Genomic DNA, 21,523 nt, shown 5'->3' with positions numbered 1-21,523 from the left:
GTGTGCCAGGCACGGGGAGTGACTGGGGGTGGGCAGGCTGGGGAAAGGGCTGTGCCTGGAGCCTGGGAGATACAAGCGGCCACCTGGGTGCGTCTCTTCGAGCCCGGATCCCACGCCTGCTGCAGCCTGCAGACCTCCCGTCTCCGTACCCCCCCCCCCCCACATCTCCACCCTCCGCTAAACCACTTAAGGAGATTAATTTGTCTGCTGACTGAGCAGCAGCACTAATCGCATAACCTGCTTAGCGGCTGCGCTCAGCCTGGCATCCATCACTGCGATCACTGCGGGAAGGTTGAGGAGGGAGGGGGCGGGAGGGAAGCGCTCTCCTGAGAGGGCTGTTTCTGGCCCACCCCGCACCCCCCCGCTTCCAGGACGCTGTGGGGGAGGGCAGGGGCGCCACTCCCGACAGACACCCGGCTGGGGTCTGAGTGTCCCAACCTCAGACCCCAGCCTTGGGTAGCATCTTCTCGAGCCTGCATAGAGGTTCCATATGCACCTCCTCCTCTCCGGGGAAGAATTTCCCGAAGTCCGCCACCTGCTGCCGTGGGAAGGCTGTTTTTATTTTTGTCAAGAGCACTCCGCACGACTTCCCTCCTGATGAGGGAGCCCCAGGGATCCCTCGCCTCCTCAGCTAAGGAAACGGCTCAGGCAGTGGAGCCTTTAATGAACCAGGGAACTGCCGTGTCTCCCCCTCCCCCTTGCCACTGGCCCTCCCTCGCAAATGAATGGATACTTCTGGGCACTGTGGCAGCCCGCCTGCCCGTTTGCTGTAGCTTTAACGCGGAGATGGGTCCAGCTCCTCGCTGGCCACGCAAGGAGCCAGGAGCAGAAGCCCGAGGCAGAGCTGGCCCGTGCCTTCCTGCACGGAGGTTCTGGGCAGGCCTGCACCAGCCTCGACTCTTCTGTCTCCTAGCTGTGACGCTGACCTTAGGACGAGCCACTTAACCTCACTGTGCCTCACTTCTTTCATCTGTATTATGGGGATAAAGCGGCACCCACCGCAGAATGGTTGTGAGGCTTAAACAAGCAAATGTGCATAACAGGACCAGTGTCTTGTACACCTGTGCTCAGTAGGGCATTGCCAGGAGAGGCCAGAGCCCCAGGGGAGCTGACTGAGCACCCTGCTCAGTCCCGACCTCCACGCCCAGGGTCAGAGAGTCCCAGGAATGAACACACCAGGCTAGCTCGCACCCTAAGAGGAGCACGACAGCGAAGAGGTTGGGTTTTCGGGTCAGAAAAACACAGGTTCCAATCCTTGCTTTCCCACTGCTGGGTGGGGGACCAACGGCAAGTGATGTCACCTCTCTGAACCACTGTTTCCTCATCTGTGAAATGGGCACAATACAAGTAACCTATTGCACCCTATCCCGCCCATCTCCGCTACGTAATGCACCCCAATAAATGTGAGTTGTTATGACGTGTCACGTGGTTTTTCTCTCAGTAAGTCTCAGCTGTCAACCTCAGCATTGCCTTCCATTTCCAAGACACCAACTTGAATCTCAACCCACACCAGCACGTGCATTCTGACCCCGTGCAGAATGGGAGACAGATCGTGTCATTCCCTGGCTTCAACCAGTCACATGGATCCCCACTGCAATGGGACAAAGGCCGAACTCCTTACCACAGCCCACCCGGCCTTACGTGACGCACACCCTGCCCGACTCTGGCCCTGTGGGTGACTGGCCACGTCTGGACCCTCTAACAGCCCCGTGGAGACTTGGGAGGTTTTGCTCTTCCCAAGACCGGCTCCTTCTCACTGTGGAAGCCGCTGTTCGAATGTCACCTTCCTTCATTCACAACCCAACCTGAAAGGTTCCATCCTCTCTCCTAGTTTAATTTCTGGTCTGATTGTCTGTCATCGTCTGTGCTTTCATTTGCATGTATACTTCATGAGAACAGGGACCTGTCTGTCCTGAACACGGCATCCTTGTGACTAACCCAGCGCCCGGCTCATCATGGCCTGTCTGTGGAATGAATGGGGGATCCATGTACATCCGTTAGCACAGGCCTTGGCTTTTAGCTTTAGTAGGTACATAAGAACAATTACCTGTTGAATGAATGAATCCACCAAGGAAAACCCTTAGCCTAAGACCTAGCAGGGGTCGTCAAACTTTTTATAAAAACCCGCCCACTTTTGCAGTGCTGGTCAACCTGGTCCCTACCGTGCAACCAAACAGCGCCGCGATTGGCCCATCATGAAAGCTGGACCGCCCACTAGTGGGCGGGAGGGACCAGGTCGACCAGCACTGCAAAAGTGGGCGGTTTTTATAAAAAGTTTGACGACCCCTGAATTGTCCTAGAGCATGGTAAGTACATAAAAACGCCTACTGCACGAATGAGTAAACTGATAAACCATGTAAAGATAGAAGGTAGTCAGTAAGTAACGTCCGTCATTATTACCGGGGCCCGCGCTCAGCCTGAGCACAGTCCCCACCTCCCTCCCAGAGCTCCCTCCCTCCAGGTATGGGGTTCTCTACCTTGGCCCAGCTGTTTGCCCTCCGTTCCTGGTTCCTCCAGCTGGTACCTCTCCCGGGCGCTGTTGCCAAGGCTCAGTTCACACAGAGTGGCATTCAGCTCTGGATCTTCGAACTCCAGGGGGCTCAGAAAGGTGTCTCCAGCCAGGAGGGGGTCGTCGATGAGAGGGGAGCAGGGCGGGGACGGAGAGGAGAGGGAGGAGCGAGGAGACAGAGAGGTCATGGACCTCGGGGTGCCCGACAGGGAGCGCAGGGCCTGCAGGCGGCCGCCGCCCTCCACCCTCTGGGTCTTGGCCACCTCGTCCTCGTGGATGGTGGTGATGCAGCCCGACGGCCGGAAGCCCGTGGCCCCGTCCAGGAGCAGAAACTCCACCTTGCTCTGCAGTTCTGAGTCCAGCTGCTCGAACGGGTCATAGTAGAGGTCAGTGAAGCTGGCGGAGGTGGAGGAGTCCAGGCTGGAGGCAGCCAGGGAGCCCCGGCTAGACGCAAGGGACCCAGGGCTGCTGCCCGAGGACAGGGACTGCATGCTGCTCGAGAGGCTGAGGGCGGGGAGAGAACGGAGGGTGAGGACTCACGGAGAGGCCGGGACACGGGGACCTCCTGCCTGGCTCTGAAACACCGCAAGTACTCAAAGTACATTACCTTGTTGGACCCTCGGGACAGTCTCGGGTGTCACCCAGGCACCCCCATTTCATTAAAGAGGGAACCTGATACCCTGAGAAGGCCACACAATCAGAACGGGGCAGAGCTGGGGTCTGAACCCAAGCCAACCGCCTTACAAGTTCATTTCCCCCCCCCCCCTCCGTATCTCTATTTCCCAACCCTTCTCGGGAGGCACTCCCTTCTCATGGTATCTTTCCATATTTGCATCTAGGCCAAAATAACTCCCCTCAGTATTTTAATTCAGATCAACTCAGGTTTTTACGCTTTAATGTACACTTCATATAATTAAGTGTAATTTGAAAAGCAGTTTCACTTATTACAAATAGGAGGCCACTGTTAAAATACCTGATAAAACAAATAAATGTGACAAAATTCCAGCGATAGTACACTGTTGCCCCCCCCCCCCCCCCCCCCCCCCCCCCGCCAAGCCCGGGCCTGAGGTCGGCTCTGCGTGCGGTGGAGGTGGGACGCCGGCCCCCAGCCCACCCCGGGACAGCGCGGCCACCACTGCCCCCCACTCCCTGTCCCACTGCCACCCACTCACCTTTTCAGCTGCGAGTGCAGAGCTGCCACCTGCCGGGTGGCCTCCTCCAGTTCTCTCACCAGCTGGTTCCTCTTACTGCTCAACTTTAACCTGCAGGGAGAGAGGGCATGAGGGGGGGACCCCGAGGAATCTGGCCTCTGTCTCCCCGAAAGAGGAATCTCAGATGTGTCCCCATGGAGATGTACACACAGACGCTACAGATAGACATGCATACAAGAACCTTCTGGCCCTGGCCGGTTGGTTCAGTGGTAGAGCGTCGGCCTGGCGTGCAGGAGTCCCGGGTTCGATTCCCAGCCAGGGCACACAGGAGAAGCGCCCATCTGCTTCTCCACCCCTCCCCCTCTCCTCCCTCTCTGTCTCTCTTTTCCCCTCCCGCAGCCAAGGCTCCACTGCAGCAAAGTCGGCCCGGGTGCTGAGGATGGCTCCATGGCCTCTACCTCAGGCGCTAAAATGGCTCTGGTTGCAACAGAGCAACGCCCCAGATGGGCAGAGCATCGCCCCCTGGTGGGCATGCTGGGTGGATCCTGGTCAGGCGCATGCGGGAGTCTGTCTGCCTCCATTTCCAACTTCAGAAAAAAAAAAAACCTTCTGGAAGCATCTTACTGGGATGTGTGGGAAGATGTGCCTCCACCTCTAATCCTATAGTAATTGCTGTATTCGCTGGCCACTAGCCACCAGTTGCTTTGCTAGGAAACATAGGACATTGTATTCACTCATTTGCACAATAACTCTACATAGTAAGAATAGCTCTCACCACTTCACGTACGAGGACACTGAAGTTCTTAGGTTAAACAACATGCTTAGAACAGGGGCCATGCCTCCCTCTCCCGGCACCGACCACGGCTCCCACGCATGGGCCTGCTGAGCAAGTAATCGCTGAAGGGAGGGCTTTTTCCCAGGGAGGAAGGCCAAGTTCATTTGCTCTACTGAATGACCTGGACGGCAAATCGCCCACGGACAGGGTGTTCCCCTGACATCCACTTGGATGAAGGCCCCTTCCGCATGCTGCTGGAGGGGGCCTGGCTGACCTGTGGCTTCTACAGCACAGCCAGCCCAGTGCCGGGGCCTCGGAGAGAAACCTACCCCACCATCCGTCCACCAACGTGCTCAGGTCTTCCACACAGGCCCCGTGACAAAGGCCAGAGCCGGCTCTACACACTGAGAAGTGGTGAGGGATGGCTGGGGCGTATGAGCGGGGAAACTGAACTTGTGAAATTCTCAAGACAACCAGAACAGCAGGCAGAGCAGCCGTGGCATGGTCCTGGGCCACCTCAGTCCCTGGTGCTGCTCTTCCAGAATCCTGCCTGGGGCGGGGCAGGCAGCGGGCCAGCAGATGGAGCCCGCAGTGAACAAAATCCTTGCTCTCCATGGGATGAACAGGACTATAGAATCTCCTGACCCTGGAAGGACGAGGTCAAGGAGCAGCTGGGGCTCACACTTTCTACCTTCGTTTTCCTCTTCTCTGTGAGAAAACCGCAGAGCTGCATTAAGGGAGTAAAACCAGGTGTCCCCGCCCCAAGCCCCAGCAGGATGCCGAGGGGACTAGGAGTCAGGTGGCCCCGACTGCCTGAGCACGCAGGTGCCGCCTCCAGCCACGACACACAGGTGCCTAGGCCTCCGCCCAGAGGCGCTGGGCTTTGCGGGCCAGATGGCATCTGAGTGTGATGCCTGGCACAAGCAGAGAAGGCAGAGGATCCAGAAGGTGCCCCAAGCTTAGGCTTGCCACCTGGGGCGCTGGTTAAAAATGCAAGAGTCTGGGTGTGCTGCACCTCCAGCCTGCTGAGCGAGCGCGGGGGCGGGGCCGGGGAGTGCACACGCTCTGCATGACTGCGCAGCAGCTCTCCAAGCGGTGGGAGGCCGAAGGGAAAGGGAGGGGGGCAGGGAGAGGCGTGCCAGGATGTCTGCGGTTCTGACTGGTTTGGGAGTGGGCTTTGGCGGGCCCAGTGGTGTTGCTTCACTGGGGGCTTCTATTCCTGTCCTCCTCAAAGGCACCTTGATTAGAAAGGCTATTGTATGAAGACGTGGAGCATAACCTCATTTTAAGAGTGACAAGATAGAGGAACATGGGATACGGAGAGAGAGGAAGAGACCTAGAGAGACAATAAAAGTCGGAGGGATGACGCACAGACAGACAGACATGGGTCTGGGAGCGGAGCTGAAGATGCGGAGACCGCTGAGTCCGCCTTCTCCTCTCTCCTGCAGAAGGCTCCCCGCTTTCAGAGCTGTCCCTGCCCCCAGCCTCCACCCCCAGGCTCTCCCGTCTTCCTGCCCACACGCCCCTGGCTCCCCTCTGCCTGGCCCCCAGATGACCCTGCCCTGGGGGACCTTCAAGTCACCTGCTCAGCAGCTGCAGGAGAGGGGAGATTCTGGCTTCCCTGGACTCACTGTTCCAGGGAAGCAATCAAACCTTTGAAAGACGGGGCTGAAGGCAATAATAATAAACGACCTTCTAAGAGGACAGCCACCTAAAGCAAGCCTGGGCCCTGGAGCCAGCTCTGCCCCTTGGGATGTTGGGCGAGCCTCCGTTTCCTCGTCTATAAAATGGAGATGAAACTCAGGATTGATAGGAGGTTTAAAATGAACGAATATACGATGGGTTTATGGACACAATGAATGAATGAATGAATGAATGAGGAGCTGGGGATTGTGGGACCTCCTGTGGACAGGAGGCTGGTGGGACAAGAAGGAGCTAAATACAGTCTGTTATAAGTTCTACACCACGGAATGCAAGCCAGTGGCTTTTGGGTTGAGTCAAGCCCCCAGATGAAGCTGATTTAGCCTTCTCAGTATTTAAAAAAATCTTTTGCATTAGTTGCCAATATTTAAAAAACAGACAGCCTGACCAGGCAGTGGTGCAGTGGATAGAGCATCGGACTGAGATGCGGAGGACCCAGATTCAAGACCCCAAGGTCTCCAGCTTGAGCGCGGGCTCATCTGGTTTGAGCAAAGCTCACCAACTTGAGCCCAAGGTCGCTGGCTCAGGCAAGGGGTCACTTGGTCTGCTGTAGCCCCCAGGTCAAGGCAAATATGAGAAAGCAATCAATGAACAACTAAGGAACTGCAATGAAGAATTGATGTTTCTCATTTCTCTCCCTTCCTGTCTGTCTGTCCCTATCTGTTCTTCTCTCTGAATTTTTCTGTCTCTGCCACACAAAAAAAAAAAAAAATCCAAAGAACGGCTTTCTTGAACCACGGCGACCTCTGGCAGCCCAAGCCCGCACTCCCACCAGCTGAGGGCGGGGGACAGCACTCGCCTTAGACAAGTGGTGTCTGTGTGCGCACTCCGGTCTGACAGCTCCACAGCCAGGTGGGCCTCTAAGCATGTGTGCCACCTGCGTGGCCCCTACAGGCAACTCAGTTTGCAACCCCCTTCTAAACCAGTGCTTTTCAAAACTGCAAACTGCAATTCCCTCACACGCAGTGAAGTGCGTTCAGCAGGTCACGAGCAGCCCAAAGAGAAACGTGATGTGAGAGAGAAAACCCCGGCGGGCCATCACACACACAGGAAGAGGACGCCCCGTCCTGTGAGACCTCTGTATAAGGCGAGTCACTGTCACAAAGTTGGAGAAGAATGACTGCTCTAAATTATTATATAGAGTTTTGTGGCTCACCTTAGTCAGAAGCTAATTTTTGTACACCTACCCCCGAGAGGACCCTTCGGTAACGCGCTCCCCTGTGCAAAGTCCTGGGACCGGTCGGAGGGTGAATCACATCCCCCGACCGGCTCCTTCTCTAAACTGAGGGTTCTCAGGGGGCAGCCCACGCAGCCCAAGTTGTGCCCCTCGCCCTGTGTCCCGCTGCTGGGGACCGGAGTGCAGGACCAGCAGTGAGGGGAGGGCCCCACGCCCCCGCCCGGCCCCAGCCCAGCCCCACCTTTCCGTCAGCGCCTTGCTCTGGGTGTCCCGGGCGGCCTGCAGGTCCTTCTCCAGCCGCTTGCGGGCCATCTCCAGCTGCTCCACCTCCCCCTGCGTCCACTTCCGGGGGCTGACGAAACGCATCTCCTTTAGCAGCTCCTCCTTCTCGTTGATGAGGATCAGCCGGTCCCTCTCCGAGTCTAGCACTCCGGGCCAGGCCTCAGTGTCCAGCTTGGCCAGCTGGATCTTCAGGTTGGCGATCCTGTGGGGCCGAGAGGGTGAGCGTGACCGGCGTGCCCACGGCATTTCGGGAGCAGGGTAACGGATGGAGTGTCCACGGGCAAGGTCACGAGCTGCACGGAGCCACAACACCCTCAGAACAACCTCTGACCGTGAGTGACTCCCTTTTGCTCAGCCTGTCGTCTCCAGGAACATATTTTTATCTGACGACCCAGGCAGTGCCCACCAGTTGCCAAAAGTGAGCAGACTCCACAGGGTTGCGGGAGAGCCGTACACAAGGCAATGCCCCTGTCCTGAGGGCCACTGAGCCTGAAGAATGGAGTGGAGAGCTGGCTTCATCACCAGGCAACAGCCTCTTACCACTAACTACGGGACAAGTCCCATCAGCTCTCTGAAGGAAGGATCACAAGCTGTTGCCTTGGGAGTTGTGGGTGAAGGCTTTATGCCACAATCCATAAACCCTCCAAACACATACTGCTGGCCCATAGCGAGCGCTCAATAGATGTTTCCGCTGCCTCTGCTGTGATTATCTGGTTCGACCATTTATTAGGTATATGACACTGGGCGAAACCCCCTGCAGCCTTGCAGAGAACAAAACAATCATTCCTCGTTCAGAATGGCTGGGAAAATGCGCAATCGCAGATTCAGGGGCTGCAGCACATAAAAAGCGCGAAACCAAGGGCAGCATGGGCCACTGTAGCCACAGCAAAGACAACTGCCAGCCGTGCGCGCCCTTTCGGCAGGTGGTGGCAGCAACCATGTGAGCAGCTGTGGGTCGGGGGCCAGAGGCCTGGAATGGAAGACGGGGCTCTGGCCTTCTTGCAGAAAGGTAAGTTTTGTTAACAAATCATTTTGGGCCCTGGCTGGTTGGCTCAGTGGTAGAGCGTCGGCCTGGCGTGCAGAAGTCCCGGGTTTGATTCCCCGCCAGGGCACACAGGAGAAGCGCCCATCTGCTTCTCCACCCCTCCCCCTCTCCTTCCTCTCTGTCTCTCTCTTCCCCTCCCGCAGCGAGGCTCCATTGGAGCAAAGATGGTCCGGGAGCTGGGGATGGCTCCTTGGCCTCTGCCCCAGGCGCTAGAGTGGCTCTGGTCGCAACAGAGCGACGCCCCGGAAGGGCCGAGCATCGCCCCCTGGTGGGCAGAGCGTCACCCCCTGGTGGGCATGCCGGGTGGATCCCAGTCGGGTGCATGCGGGAGTCTGTCTGACTGTCTCTCCCCGTTTCCAGCTTCAGAAAAATACAAAAAAAAAAGAAATCATTTTGGTATCATGAGCTTCTGCAGCAAAGCTGGTACACTGCAGGCACTCGCCAAATATTAAGGAGTGGGGAGCCCTATCTGTTAACATCTTTGAGACTCAGTATCCTTATCTGTAAGGTCGGGATAATAATGGCACCTGGGAGATGGGTAATGAGGACCAAGTGAAAACATACCATTGGCCCTGGCTGGTTGGCTCAGCAGTAGAGCATCAGCCCCACATGTGGAAGTCCCAGGTTTAATTCCCAGTCAGGACACAGAGGAGAAGTGCCCATCTGCTTCTCCACTCCTGCCCCCTTGCTTCTCTCTCTCTCTTTCTCTCCTCCCCCTCCCCTGCAGCCATGGCTCCACTGGAATGAGTTGGCCCCTGGTGCTGAGGATGGCTCCATGGCCTCTGCCTCAGGCACTAAGAAGAGCTCAGTTGCTAAGCAATGAAGCAACACCCCAGATAGGCAGAGCATTGCCCTCTGGTGGGCTTGCTGGGTGGATCCCAGTGGGGGCGTATGAGGGGGGGGGTCTGTCTCTCTGCCTCCCCTTCTCTCACTGAATTAAAAAAACCAGAACATACCATTAAGAGCTTTTTATACACTGCCAACGGCTTACAGATATTAGGTATGATTATCATTAGGCCAAGTTAAGGTCATAGTATAATAAAGAGTATAGATACAAATATCTAAAAGCAGTCATGTGATCCTTTAGGATGTAGCTTTTGCAAAGTGCTTTCAGCAACCAGGTCCTAGCCTACCCTGGGACCCCTACACGGTAGTTAAACTAACCCCGTTGGACATGGGTCCAGAGAGGACGTGGCTCTCCTAAGACTGAAAGTCATAATCATGACTTTGAAGGTCCATGGGCCAGAAAATTAGCCTCAAGAGAAATGGAAGCAATATGCCTGGCTTTGTTCATTTTTTTTTTTTTTTTTAAGAGAGAGAAAGAAAGACAGACAGACAGGAAGGGAGAGAGATGAGAAGCATTAATTCTTCATGGCGGCACTGTAGTTGTTTATTCACTGCTTTCTCATACATGCCTTGACCTGGGGGCTGCAGCTGAGCCAGTGACGCCTTACTCAAGCCAGCGACCATGGACTCAAGCCAGCGACCTTGGGCTCAAGCCAGCAAGCCCAGGCTCATGTGCATGACCCAATAGTCAAGTCGGTGACCCCACACTCAAGCTGGTGAGCCTGCGCTCAAGCAGGTAACCTTGGGGTTTCAAACTGGGTCCTCAGTGTCCCAGGCCAACGCTCTATCCACCGCACCACCACCTGCTCAGGCAATGTGGGTTCTTTCCTAGTAAGACTGGCTCAGTAGGTAGAAAGATCATGGACTTGAAGCTAGATTGTCCAGGGTTCAAATTCTGACTTCACCATGTTGAGAAACCATGAAATATCTTAGAAATGTGACTTTCCCTTCTCTAACACAAAGATAATATGACATAAGCTAAGCTATAAGGTTGCTTTTAATATTAAATGAGATAATGCATATTCAAATGCTTTCCTACAATGTCTAGCTCCTAACAGGTGCTCTGAATACATCAGCTTTGATTATTATTTTATTTGTGGCAGGGGAACTCAACTGCTTAGGATTCTGTGAAGCCATAGAACATCTACAGTCACTGGCGTCGAAAAGGTTTAAAAGCACAGCTTGCTCCCAGTGGGTAGGATCCCGTCTTCTTAGCCTGTTGCTAAAACCCCAGTTCTGTTCCTTCAAACCGAACTGTACGCAGGACCCCTGGGAAACCCTGATGACAGAGGCCAGCAAGTGAAAAAAGATAAGTAGGCTTTGAGGTTCAGCAGACCCGAGTCCAAAGCACAGCTCCACTCTTTATTGAGCTAAATGTCTCTGGGTCAGTCATTTCCCCTCTGAGTTTCCAGAGAGGATTAAACTATGGAGATGATAATACCTAGTGTCATAAAATAAACCGTTGTGGGACGAAGCAAGCTGAGGTTGTCAGAACCATCCCACCCCCCCACCCCCCCACCCCCGCCCTCAGCCCCCCGATCACCTCCTCTTCGCCTCTTCATATCGAAGGCGCAATCTGACCTTCTCTGCCAGCTGATTGTTGCCGCTGGTGCTGACCTGGAGGGCAGAACAAAGCCAGGAGTTAACGGGGCTGTTGTGGCCAAGACTGAGTTGTGCTTCCGGAGCTCAGACTTGACAGCTTGCGTGGGAAGTAGCTAAGAATAGCCCCCAATTACCGAGCTGGCTGTAGGCATTGCAAGGAAGCTAGTTAGGCAAAAACACTTTCCTTCCTTCAGGCTGCGAGAAGAGCCCCTAACGCAGACACGGATCAGGGTCTAGAAGAGAAACCGAGGGCCCAGAATACGGTCTCGCAGCCGCCAGTGGCTTGGAGCTCATTCAAGCCGCAGAAGCACAGAGGACAGACAGCTGGTCAGAAGGAAACAGGGACAGCCAGTATACAAGGAAAGCCATTCTGGGGGCACTGGGGAGGAGGTCAACCGGAAGCACAGGTGGCTGCGGTCAGGAGTGAAATACTAGGTGAGCGAGGAGAAGGTTCTAGAACCAGAAGGAGGCATCCAGTTCCTTCTCAAACATTTCAGCCCACAGGTGGCTTATAGCTGGACACATGGGTGGTGGTGGGGAGGGAGCTTGGGGGGGGAAGTTGGCCTGTGCGCCGTCGAGAGCAGCAAGAAGGTACACGGCTCACCCAATCAGACGTGGATAAAGCTTCGCGTCACCAGTGGGGACACAGCTATAGAGATCAGACAGACAGGAATAGCATTTTAGCCACGGAGGCCCGGGCGCGACGAGTTCAATGTCACCTGCTCCAAGGAAACAGAAGCTCCCCAAAGCAGCGGGCTGCGGTGGCTCAAGCCTGCTCGCGCTCCCACGAGCTACGTCGGGACAGAACGTGCCCCGTTCATCACTATGAGCAGACCGGGCTTTGGACCCGGGGGTCAAGCCCCTGTCTGTCCTGGGATTAACGGGAGGAAAAGGTCCTCCCTTTTCCAGCAGGTGAGAAGTAACACACACGCAGAGCTGTTCTGCGAAACAGGAAGAAGGAAACCAGAGAAGGACACTTGGGCCTTCAGCACCTAGACCTGTCATGCTGAGGCCAGGCGTTGGGGGAGAATGGAGCTCCAGAAGGCCTTGCTAGTTAGTAACCAGCTCCACAGGGAGCCACCAGCCGGCTCCTGGGGGTAGTGACGAGAGGGTGGCCGCCAATCCCAGCCGCCTCCCGGAGGCTGACCCTCGGGAGGCCCCCAGCCACAGGCACTGCTACTCACACTTCCGGAGATGTCCGTCTGGGAGCTCACGTCCATGTACTGTTTCGGCAGCGAGAAGCCCGAACTCTCCAGAGAGCTGCTGCTGGACCACAGGTCCGAGTGGGACCCGCGGTCGGTCCGGAAGCCGTCCTTCAGCATCGCAAGGCTCTGAAGGGGGGAGGACAACGTCAGTGCCCCACCCTCCTGGGAGGGAGCGCTGGGTCTACCACACTCCAGGAGCTTTCCTCTCCAAATTTCATCATTTACTAGGAACCCATGCTCACCTAGACGTCCTACTTGTGAAGAGCCAGCAGTGATAGGTGGTTGCTAGGTGACAGGCACTGTGCCTGGCCCCTCACATGGGAGAGGCGGGTGTGGATGCAGGCTCCACACTGCCTGAGCTAGAGCCCCTCCCTGTTCTGCTACTTCCTAGCTGTGTGATCTGATCGAGTGGATTAACCTCTCTGTGCCTCCATTTCCTCTCCAGCAAAATGGGAGAAATCACAGATCCTCTCTCACAGGACTATCATGATGATTAAATGACAGGACCCAGTATCAAGCGTGAGTACAGTCCATACTCAGCAACTGTCAGCTTTACCGCGGCCTTACTTACTCCTGCCCACGGCCCTGCCGGGAATGGCCCACGAGCACCGCCACCTTACCCAGGCGGGAGTTCTTCTACGGGCAGGCTGGCAGTGGACACAGCCAGGGCTTCCTGGTCCACCGGACTTAAGACTCAGTGGCTCTGAACTCACAGTCACGACAGGAACATGTCCCACTGCCCGCCTGTGCCTCGTCTGAAGGATTTCACTGGGCCGCTGGAGCTTCGAAATTATTTTGTTTGTGACAGAACGTAAAAGCTTCCTTCACCGACTCATGGCCAGCATCTCAGACTCCTAATCTACCGACGGAGACAATACTATCTGAGAGGTCAGGGCAGTTCCTGTGAGAGGCAGGGAACGGGCTGCCGAGACAGGGGTTCGTGGGTTTGAATCCCGGCCTTCCCACGGACACGCTCTGAGCTGTAGCGTCTTTATCTGTGTGACGGGGATACAGCAAGGTAGATGGGAGGGCCCAGCGAGGCGCGGGGCATGCACAGGGCTCGGCACAACTGCCTGGCACGTCAGCCATACCCACTGTCATCTGTTCAGTTCCCAGCGGAGTCAGAACACGCAGGGAAATGCCTACAAAGAAGCTCCATTTTGACGGCAAGGTTAACGATGTCGAAACACCTCCCTCCATGTAGTTCTTTGAAAAGTAAGCCAGGTGGCCAGGGCTGTGTGACCTCAAGAGGGTCACTGGACGCTTCTGAATCTACATTTCCTCCTCTAGAACACGAGACCAGAAGCCCAAGATGCCTAGTGATGGGAATGTGATGACTGGTGTAGCACGGACACAGGGCCCATGAGTCCTGGCACGGGGAGGTACCCAGGAGAAATGGGGCGGGAGCCCGCGTGACGGGAACTCTTGTACCTTAATGAGGTCTTGCTTTTCCTTCTCTCCACAGGTGATGGCCTTTTTGATGGCTTTCGTTTCTCTCAAGACAGCCTGAGCTTCATCCAGTTTGTAGCTGCCCTGAGCATCAGACATTTTCTTATCGATTCTAGGAGACAATCAACGGGAAAGGTCAAAGATGGGGTGAGGGACAGGGTGTCCCCAGGGAAAAAGCACAGAGCACAGAGCTTCATTCCCTCAAGGAGTCTCCTCTCTCTGTCCTGCCTCTAGAATAAAGCACGGAAGAGCCCTGTTAAATTGCAAGTGTCTCAGTGTGGGGCTGCAGAAGCAACACCACTCTTGAAGTCAAAAGCCCTCTAAATGTCAGCTCTTACAGGAAGCCTTCCTTGATTACCTCCCAGGGTCCTCCAGGTTGGGCTAGGTAGTCCCATAACACACTGCAAATAGCTCCAACAGTGCACTCATTACGTTGTGTGATAATTAATAATTTATGTGGCAGTGTCCTTGACTTGACTCCAGCAGGCTTGAATATGTTTGAGTAGTTCTAGTATCTGGCCCAGACTACTCCTTTAATTCAGGTCTCTCCGCCTCAGAACTCATGGTATTTGAGGCCGGATCATTCTTCACTGGAGGAGGGCGGGGGCTGCCCTGTGTATTGTAGGATGTTTCGTGTCAGCCCTGGCCTCTGCCCACTAGATGCCAGTAGCATCTTGGCTTTGAGTGGTGACAAACAAAAATGTCTCCCTACTTTGTCTAATGTCCTCTGGGAAGAGAAGCCAAATCACCCTCTTTAACAAGCATTTGTGGAGTTAAAAACACCATGAAGGAGAGGTTAGAAGGCTGGAAAACCCCCAAACCCTACCTACCACTTACTAGTATGACCTTGGCCTACAATGTGGCCCTCAGCCACAAGAAGCCACAGTTTCCTCCTCTAAAAACATAGAGATGATGTCCCCTGCCCAACCCATGTCACAGAGCTGTTAGGATCGTCAAGTGGGATCAAGCATGGAAAATTAGGAAGTCCTAGACACACGTAAAAGATGAAAACACTTCTAGTCGGGAGCCCTTACTGGCGTGTCCAGGTCCTGCACAGAGGTTCACGTTGATGGGGAGATGCCCCAAAAGTGAAGGGTCATGATGTTTTCGAAGGTCAGACCACACCAGAAATTGCTTGGGCCTCATCCATCTGGGAAAGGAGGGCCATGGCGTGGAAAAGATTCAGAGGGCAGAGGTTGGGTTTTAACTGCTTCACACTTTTGCCAAAGGCGAGGTCTGAGGTTTTGATGCCAGATGGACAAAGAGAAGCTTGACCATCTGAGGGGACACCACAGACCCGTTATTTCAGGACCAGCGACCGCTCACAGGCATTCCTTCCTAGAGACCAAATTGTCCTGAGCTAAAACAAACTGGGTGGGGACACACGGACAAGGAGCAGGCTCTCACCCTGGTCCCATCATCTGTGCCTCTGAGCAGGGGGGAGGGGGGAGGGAGGAGAGAAGGGGGGAGAGAGAAAGGGGGGAGAGAAGAGAGAGAAAAGGGGAGAGAAGCAAGAGAAAGACAGAGAGAGGGGAGGAGAGGGAGAGAAAGAAGGGAGAAAGAGAAGGGAGGAGGAGAGAGAGAAGGAAGGAGGAGAGAGAGAGAAGGAAGGAGGAGAAAGAGAGAAGGGAGGAGAGGGAGAGAGAGAAGGGAGGAGAGGGAGAGAGAGAAGGGAGGAGAAGGCGAGAGAGAAGGGAGGAGAGGGAGAGAGAGAAGGGAGGAGGAGAGAGAGAAGGAAGGAGGAGAAAGAGAGAAGGGAGGAGAGGGAGAGAGAGAAGGGAGGAGAGGGAGAGAGAGAAGGGAGGAGAAGGCGAGAGAGAAGGGAGGAGAGGGAGAGAGAGAAGGAAGGAGGAGAGAGAGAGAAGGAAGGAGGAGAAAGAGAGAAGGGAGGAGAGGGAGAGAGAGAAGGGAGGAGAGGGAGAGAGAGAAGGGAGGAGAAGGCGAGAGAGAAGGGAGGAGAGGGAGAGAGAGAAGGGAGGAGGAGAGAGAAGGGAGGAGAGGGAGAGAGAGAAGGGAGGAGAGGGAGAGAGAGAAGGGAGGAGAGGGAGAGAGAGAAAGGAGGAGAGGGAGAGAGAGAAGGGAGGAGAGGGAGAGAGAGAGGGGGGCTGTGGTCTCTGCACAGCCCTCCCCCTTCCCTTCCGTTATTTCAGCTCCGAGGAGAGAAAACAAAGCCCCTTTTATGTCTCCCCACTAAAAATAGCCTGTCTATTCCTTTCGAGGACTTGGGCCTGGGCGAGCCTGCCAGGTCAGCGAAGAGCAGTCTCAGATTGAGTTTGAGCTCCAGGGTCCAGGGAGCTCTCCGGGGCAGAGGCCTGCCCAGAATGCTCCGTGGAGAGGGGGATCCTGACAGCGAGTGTCCAGGCGTGGCAGTGCCCGTGCCCTAAATGGGTGTGGGTGTGACACTGCTTGCTTAAGCATGTCCAGGGGCTGGGGGCTCTGGGGAGGGGGCTGTGCCCAGCTGTCCTCTGCCAACAGGGCGAGGAGGGCTTTGAACCCTCAGCAGGGACAGACAGAAGCGGTCTGTCTCTGAGCCTCGGGCTCCGCAGACGGCGCTACCTGCTTTTTCTCGGGGCCTTAGCAACCCAGGCTCTGGAATTTGGCTCCGGAGAGCAGCTCCGGGAGGGAACGCTCCCGGGATTGGGGTGGGGGAGGGGAACAAAGGGTCACCATTATGTACACAGTGAATGCATCTTTTTTTTTTTTTTTTTTTTAAGGAAAAAGAAAAGTTGTGCGGCTGAGGGGAGGAGAGGAGGGAGGCATGTGTTTTAGGATTTTCAAATTCCCTTGCGGCTCTTTCTCTCAGCCTGGCGGACTCACACGCGCCCGGGAGCCGCAGCACACAGCCGTAGACAGAGACTCAGGGCCACCTCCTCTCCGCCCTGTCCAGACAACCCTCACCCGGGCAGGGCAGCCGCGGGGACCTGCGGAGACACCACGCTGCCCTCCTCTCCGCCCTGTCCAGACAACCCTCACCCGGGCAGGGCAGCCGCGGGGACCTGCGGGGACACCACGCTGCCCTCCTCCCACGGGGGCGCTGTGCTAAGTCTCAACTGGTTCCTATTCACACGGGCTCCCGAGGGCCCAAACCCTCAGCTCTCTGGTCTCACCATCTCATCCCCTCTAAGAGGTGCCCTCCAATCTTCATCCACTTCTTCTTTCGAAAATGGGTTGGTGACCGTGAATTAAACACACGGGAAGTTTCATCACCCCTCCCCCACAGCGGCCCCATGGAATGCAAGGAGAGGAGGCTAAGAAGTGGAAGTCACCGTACTGTACCGGATTAAGGGGCCTTCCGTTGTCTGGGTGGGGAGGGGCGCATCTGGGATGCCGCCAGGAAGGGAGGTATTAGGACGTGAGCTTCCCAATCCAATAATGCTGTGTTCCAGGCCCTGCTCTGCTGCTTACTAGCTGGGTGGCTTTGGGTATATTTTCAACCTCACCAGTGCCTCAGCTGTAAAGTGGGGCAGGACAAGACCTTCTCTTGGGGGGTTAACGACGAGAGTGACTGAGGCGCAGGGCTCACCCCGCATAGCCTCCAGTTCGCAACTCGCTAGATAAAGGCCCCCCCCCCCAACCCTTACACTCGCCGGGCTCCCCCTGTGCACCAGGAACCCTCATGTGAATTTTCCAATTCAATCTTGACAATAACTTACTTTTCAGATAAAGAAACCGAAACTCGGAGGGATTAAGTCACTTTCCCAAGCCAGGGAACTGGGATTTGAATCCAGGCCATCTCTGCTTGAGGCTACATTCCTAACCCTCTATGCCAAGGTGCGCATTCAAGCCGACGTTCCCCGACACTGCACACGGGGAGCTGGCTTCCGGCGAGGGAGCGTGGGCCGCCAGAGCGGCGGAGGAGTCTTATCTGGGCTGATATCAAACATCAGGAGGGTGGAGGGAGGGGGTAAAAAAAAAACAAAACAAAAAGGAGGCTTGTCTTTGGGGTTTCAGCTCAGCTTACCAAACGACAAGAATTTTCAATGCTGCTACAGGGTGACAAAGTGGTAAAACAGGTTTGTGGTGGCTCAGAGAATAATGAGACGTGTTCTCACCAGAAGCTCCGAGGAGGACCGCAGGGAGGGGGTGGCGGGGAGGGCACCGGCGGTAGGGTGACATGGGAGTGAGGAGCCCTTCAAGTATGTGCTTTAGAAGCTGCCCCACTGCTACGAGGAGGTCTGAGGAGGCAACTTGCTCTATGGGTCAAACATGCAATGGCCCTCAACTGTCCCTCGGACTACTGAAGATTGCCAAGAAGCACCAAACAAGGCCCCTTGCCTTCATGAGGTTAAAATCTGGTCTGAGGCCCTGGCCGGTTGGTTCAGCGGTAGAGCGTCGGCCTGGCGTGCGGGGGACCCGGGTTCGATTCCCGGCCAGGGCACATAGGAGAAGCGCCCATTTGCTTCTCCACCCCCACCCCCCTCCTTCCTCTCTGTCTCTCTCTTCCTCTCCCGCAGCCAAGGCTCCATTGGAGCAAAGATGGCCCGGGCGCTGGGGATGGCTCCTTGGCCTCTGCCCCAGGTGCTAGAGTGGCTCTGGTTGCGGCAGAGCGATGCCCCGGAGGGGCAGAGCATCGCCCCCTGGTGGGCAGAGCGTTGCTCCTGGTGGGCGTGCCGGGTGGATCCCGGTCGGGCGCATGTGGGAGTCTGACTGTCTCTCCCCGTTTCCAGCTTCAGAAAAATACAAAAAAAAAAAAAAATCTGGTCTGAGAGACAGGACTGGCATCTACAGATATCCGTATGTAAATAACACATTATCTCCATAAGCACTTGTATATAAGACCATAATTTATACTGTACAAAGAAATGTATTAGGCACAACCTATAGTATAAAGCCATACTTTCTTATATCTCGTGTTGTGGGGATTCATGGTGACTCACCCCGGGGCAGTGGCAGCTGGGAAGGTGTTAAGAAGACCAACAGGTCCTTCCATCGTTGGTCATAGAGACAGCGGGAGTAGAGCTGCCGGTTGGAGGATCAGTCAGGGAGCGAGAAAAAGCAAGTGACCACAGAAGACCTCACTGTACAGACACGACTTCACTAGGATTCTAAGATGTCCATGAGGGAAAGCTACTGCACATCCTCCCTGGAGCTTCCACCAAGACAGCTACCGGGCTCCTTTGAATGACTGACCAATGAGCCCAGCCGGGACACTGACCATGAGTCAACGCGTAAGTCTAGGATCCACATGCAGTTAACAATAACAGTCAGCGAGCACTACTGAGCACTTACCACGGGACTCAGCTTCCTCACCTACAAAACGGAGTCAGTGAAAAGAGCACTCCTTACGGAGTTGCAGTGAGGATCAAACGGGGTTACCCAGGCAGCAACACTGAAAGGGCTTCACGGCACGGAGCGACGGCTCTTGGTGCCACCCCGATCGTGACAACGAACCCATCTGCTCTAAAGAAACGACACAGCTCTGTCTTGCCCAGCTGCCAGTCAGCTTCTAAAAGTGACAATTTCCTTTGGCCAAAGTTTCCTGGAAACTCCTTATGTCACCTCAAAAGTGTAGCGGGCATAGCACCGTGTACACTCGTCTAGTAATTCAATGTGGGAGAGACCCCTGTCCGCCTCCGTGGAGCTCACCAGATGAGGCCGTCGCTCAGTTGTAGGGGCCCTGGGTGAAAAGAGCTGGTTTTGTTGTTGTGTCCGTGAGATTCTACTAGACCAACCGGAGGGGATGAGAGGGCTACACAGAAATGCCCAATCCTCATTTCGACGACTGGCTCGCGAAACTCAACTGAGCTTCGGAACAGACCTTGACCGGCTTCAGGAATTCAGGGGACAATGGGAACTCTGTGGTCTGAAATGTGGTCTTTTTCTCTGTCTAAACCCCAATCTTGGGTGATGATCTGTTCAGTAAATGCCAGTGGAACAGAACTAGAATTGAATGATCAGAGAGCCACATTTTGGGAAGGGGGGAGGGGGAAAGGGGGAGGTGCAGCAGGGGAGCGCGAAGGAGAGACAGAGCTGGCAGGGTGGGCTTACTTCTTCAGGGTCTGAAAGCCATGCTCTTTGAACTGTAGCTCTTGCTGGAGGTGAACCATCTCTCTCTTCAGCTTGTTGACCTGGGTGACAGAAGACCACACATAATGCTAGGTCAGAGGTTGGCATCCCCCTGCGGGGAACCCAGAGCCCCCCACTGTCCCTGCATAATGATTCAGGTCAACATCCCTTGAGTTACATTGATCACAATACCCTCCCCTCGCCCATGCAGCGGCCCACTCAGACGGCAACCCAGCCCGGTTGTCCTGCGGGTCATCCACGGACAGCCCTCACTCCAGGGAAACAGGAAGCGGACAGGAGCTGGCTGACCTGGGATCGAGTTTGGCCTTCCCACTGCCCAGCTGGGTGACCTTTCTCAAGCCATCCCACCTCTGCCTCCCGTTCCTGTTTTGGTGGATGGTGGCAACTCTCAGGGCTGTGCCTTATTTAAAGCGGGTAATGGGGATGGGGGTGCTATGCATATAACACCTTGGAGGCAAGACTTGGCCCTTATTTAAAGCAGATAATGGGGGTGCTGTGCATATAACAACTTGGAGGCAAGACTTGGCCCTTATTTAAAGCGGATCATAGGGGTGCTGTGCATATAACAACTTGGAGGCATTACTTGGCCCAAGAGCCAGATCCAGCCTGCAGGAATACTTTGGCCTGTTGTGTTATTAAATGTTAAAAAAAAAAATTAGTTACTAGTTAATTAAATATTGAGAAATGTCACTTAACAAGCCTATGTAGTTCTTCTTGAAAAATACTTGAAGATCTGCCAACACTGAGCCCACGTTTTCACATGGCCATGGTAGGCTAGAGCTGAAATCCAGCTCTTCCTTTTAGACAAGGCTCACCTCCCTAGGTTACAGTCCCTACCGCTCCCTAATGCCTCACCCCAGCCCTCTCCCCTTTTTACATTTTCCTATAAGCATCTGAGTTGACAGAACCTGTCTGAGGTTTAACGAAGCCACTGTACAAAATACTGGCTTCACCTTGGGCACATCACTTAAGGCTGTGTGTGCCTCAGTTTCCACACCAGTAAAATATAATCATGAGGCAGTTTAATAAGACCAGGTAGAACGAGCTGTTGCTAGGAAGACGTACACTCCGTGAAAGACTCTAGAGTAAACCTGAGTCTCTGTGACCTTGGGGCACATTACTTCTCCCCTAAGCCTCGGTTTGCTCATCTTTAAATGAAGATATGAACAGGAGCTAGTTCACGGAGTTGCTGTAAGGACGTGAGATAACGCAACAGGAAGCCTTTAGCACAATACCTTGTATACAGGGATTGCTTGTGACATGGTAGCTGCTGCTACCGCTGTTACTATGACGACAACCTACTGCTGCTACTGCTGTTATTCTGTAGGGCCTGTTAGCACTGGCTGCCCCTGCACTCTGGTCCTGGAGGCGGGCTAGTGGCCTAACACTGCTTCTGTGCCCCCCCCCCCCCGCCCGACCCTCAACAGCACAGTCAACAGGGACCTACCCGGGACTTTGCAGTGGCGATTTCAGCTTTCAGGATCTCGGGGTCATACTTAGAGCTGGATGATGAACCAGAGACCACTGCAATGAGAAAGATTAAAAAAAAAAATTCTGTAGAAGAAACACATTTTGGCAAAATTGGCTTATTTGGCTATTCTAGACAAATCCAGAAAGGAATGAGTAATTGTGAATAACCTCAACGTCCAATAATGGGGGGGTTTGTTCAATACAAACTTATGATCACGCATAAAACGGGGACTACGCACAGTATGGGTTCTGAAATGATGGCGCAGAAGACTACTGAACAAGGG

The 21,523-nt window shown here is 54.8% G+C and overlaps 1 protein-coding gene across 1 annotated transcript in view; it reads right to left on the bottom strand.

Annotated features, from left to right (window-relative positions):
* Nucleotides 1-21,523, bottom strand: part of WWC1 (WW and C2 domain containing 1) — a 130,958-nt gene that overhangs the window by 33,306 nt on the left and 76,129 nt on the right. The window contains exons 4-11 of the mRNA XM_066388590.1: nt 21,217-21,293; nt 19,731-19,810; nt 13,725-13,854; nt 12,273-12,419; nt 11,030-11,103; nt 7,555-7,797; nt 3,682-3,771; nt 2,478-3,013 (exon numbers count right to left, since the gene is read on the bottom strand). Coding sequence (XP_066244687.1) covers nt 2,478-3,013; nt 3,682-3,771; nt 7,555-7,797; nt 11,030-11,103; nt 12,273-12,419; nt 13,725-13,854; nt 19,731-19,810; nt 21,217-21,293 — 1,377 coding nt within the window. The remainder of the gene's footprint in view (nt 1-2,477; nt 3,014-3,681; nt 3,772-7,554; nt 7,798-11,029; nt 11,104-12,272; nt 12,420-13,724; nt 13,855-19,730; nt 19,811-21,216; nt 21,294-21,523) is intronic.

Source organism: Saccopteryx leptura, chromosome 6 (assembly GCF_036850995.1).
Source record: "Saccopteryx leptura isolate mSacLep1 chromosome 6, mSacLep1_pri_phased_curated, whole genome shotgun sequence".
Classification (NCBI taxonomy): domain Eukaryota; kingdom Metazoa; phylum Chordata; class Mammalia; order Chiroptera; family Emballonuridae; genus Saccopteryx; species Saccopteryx leptura.
This window is presented reverse-complemented; position numbering and strand designations above follow the sequence as displayed.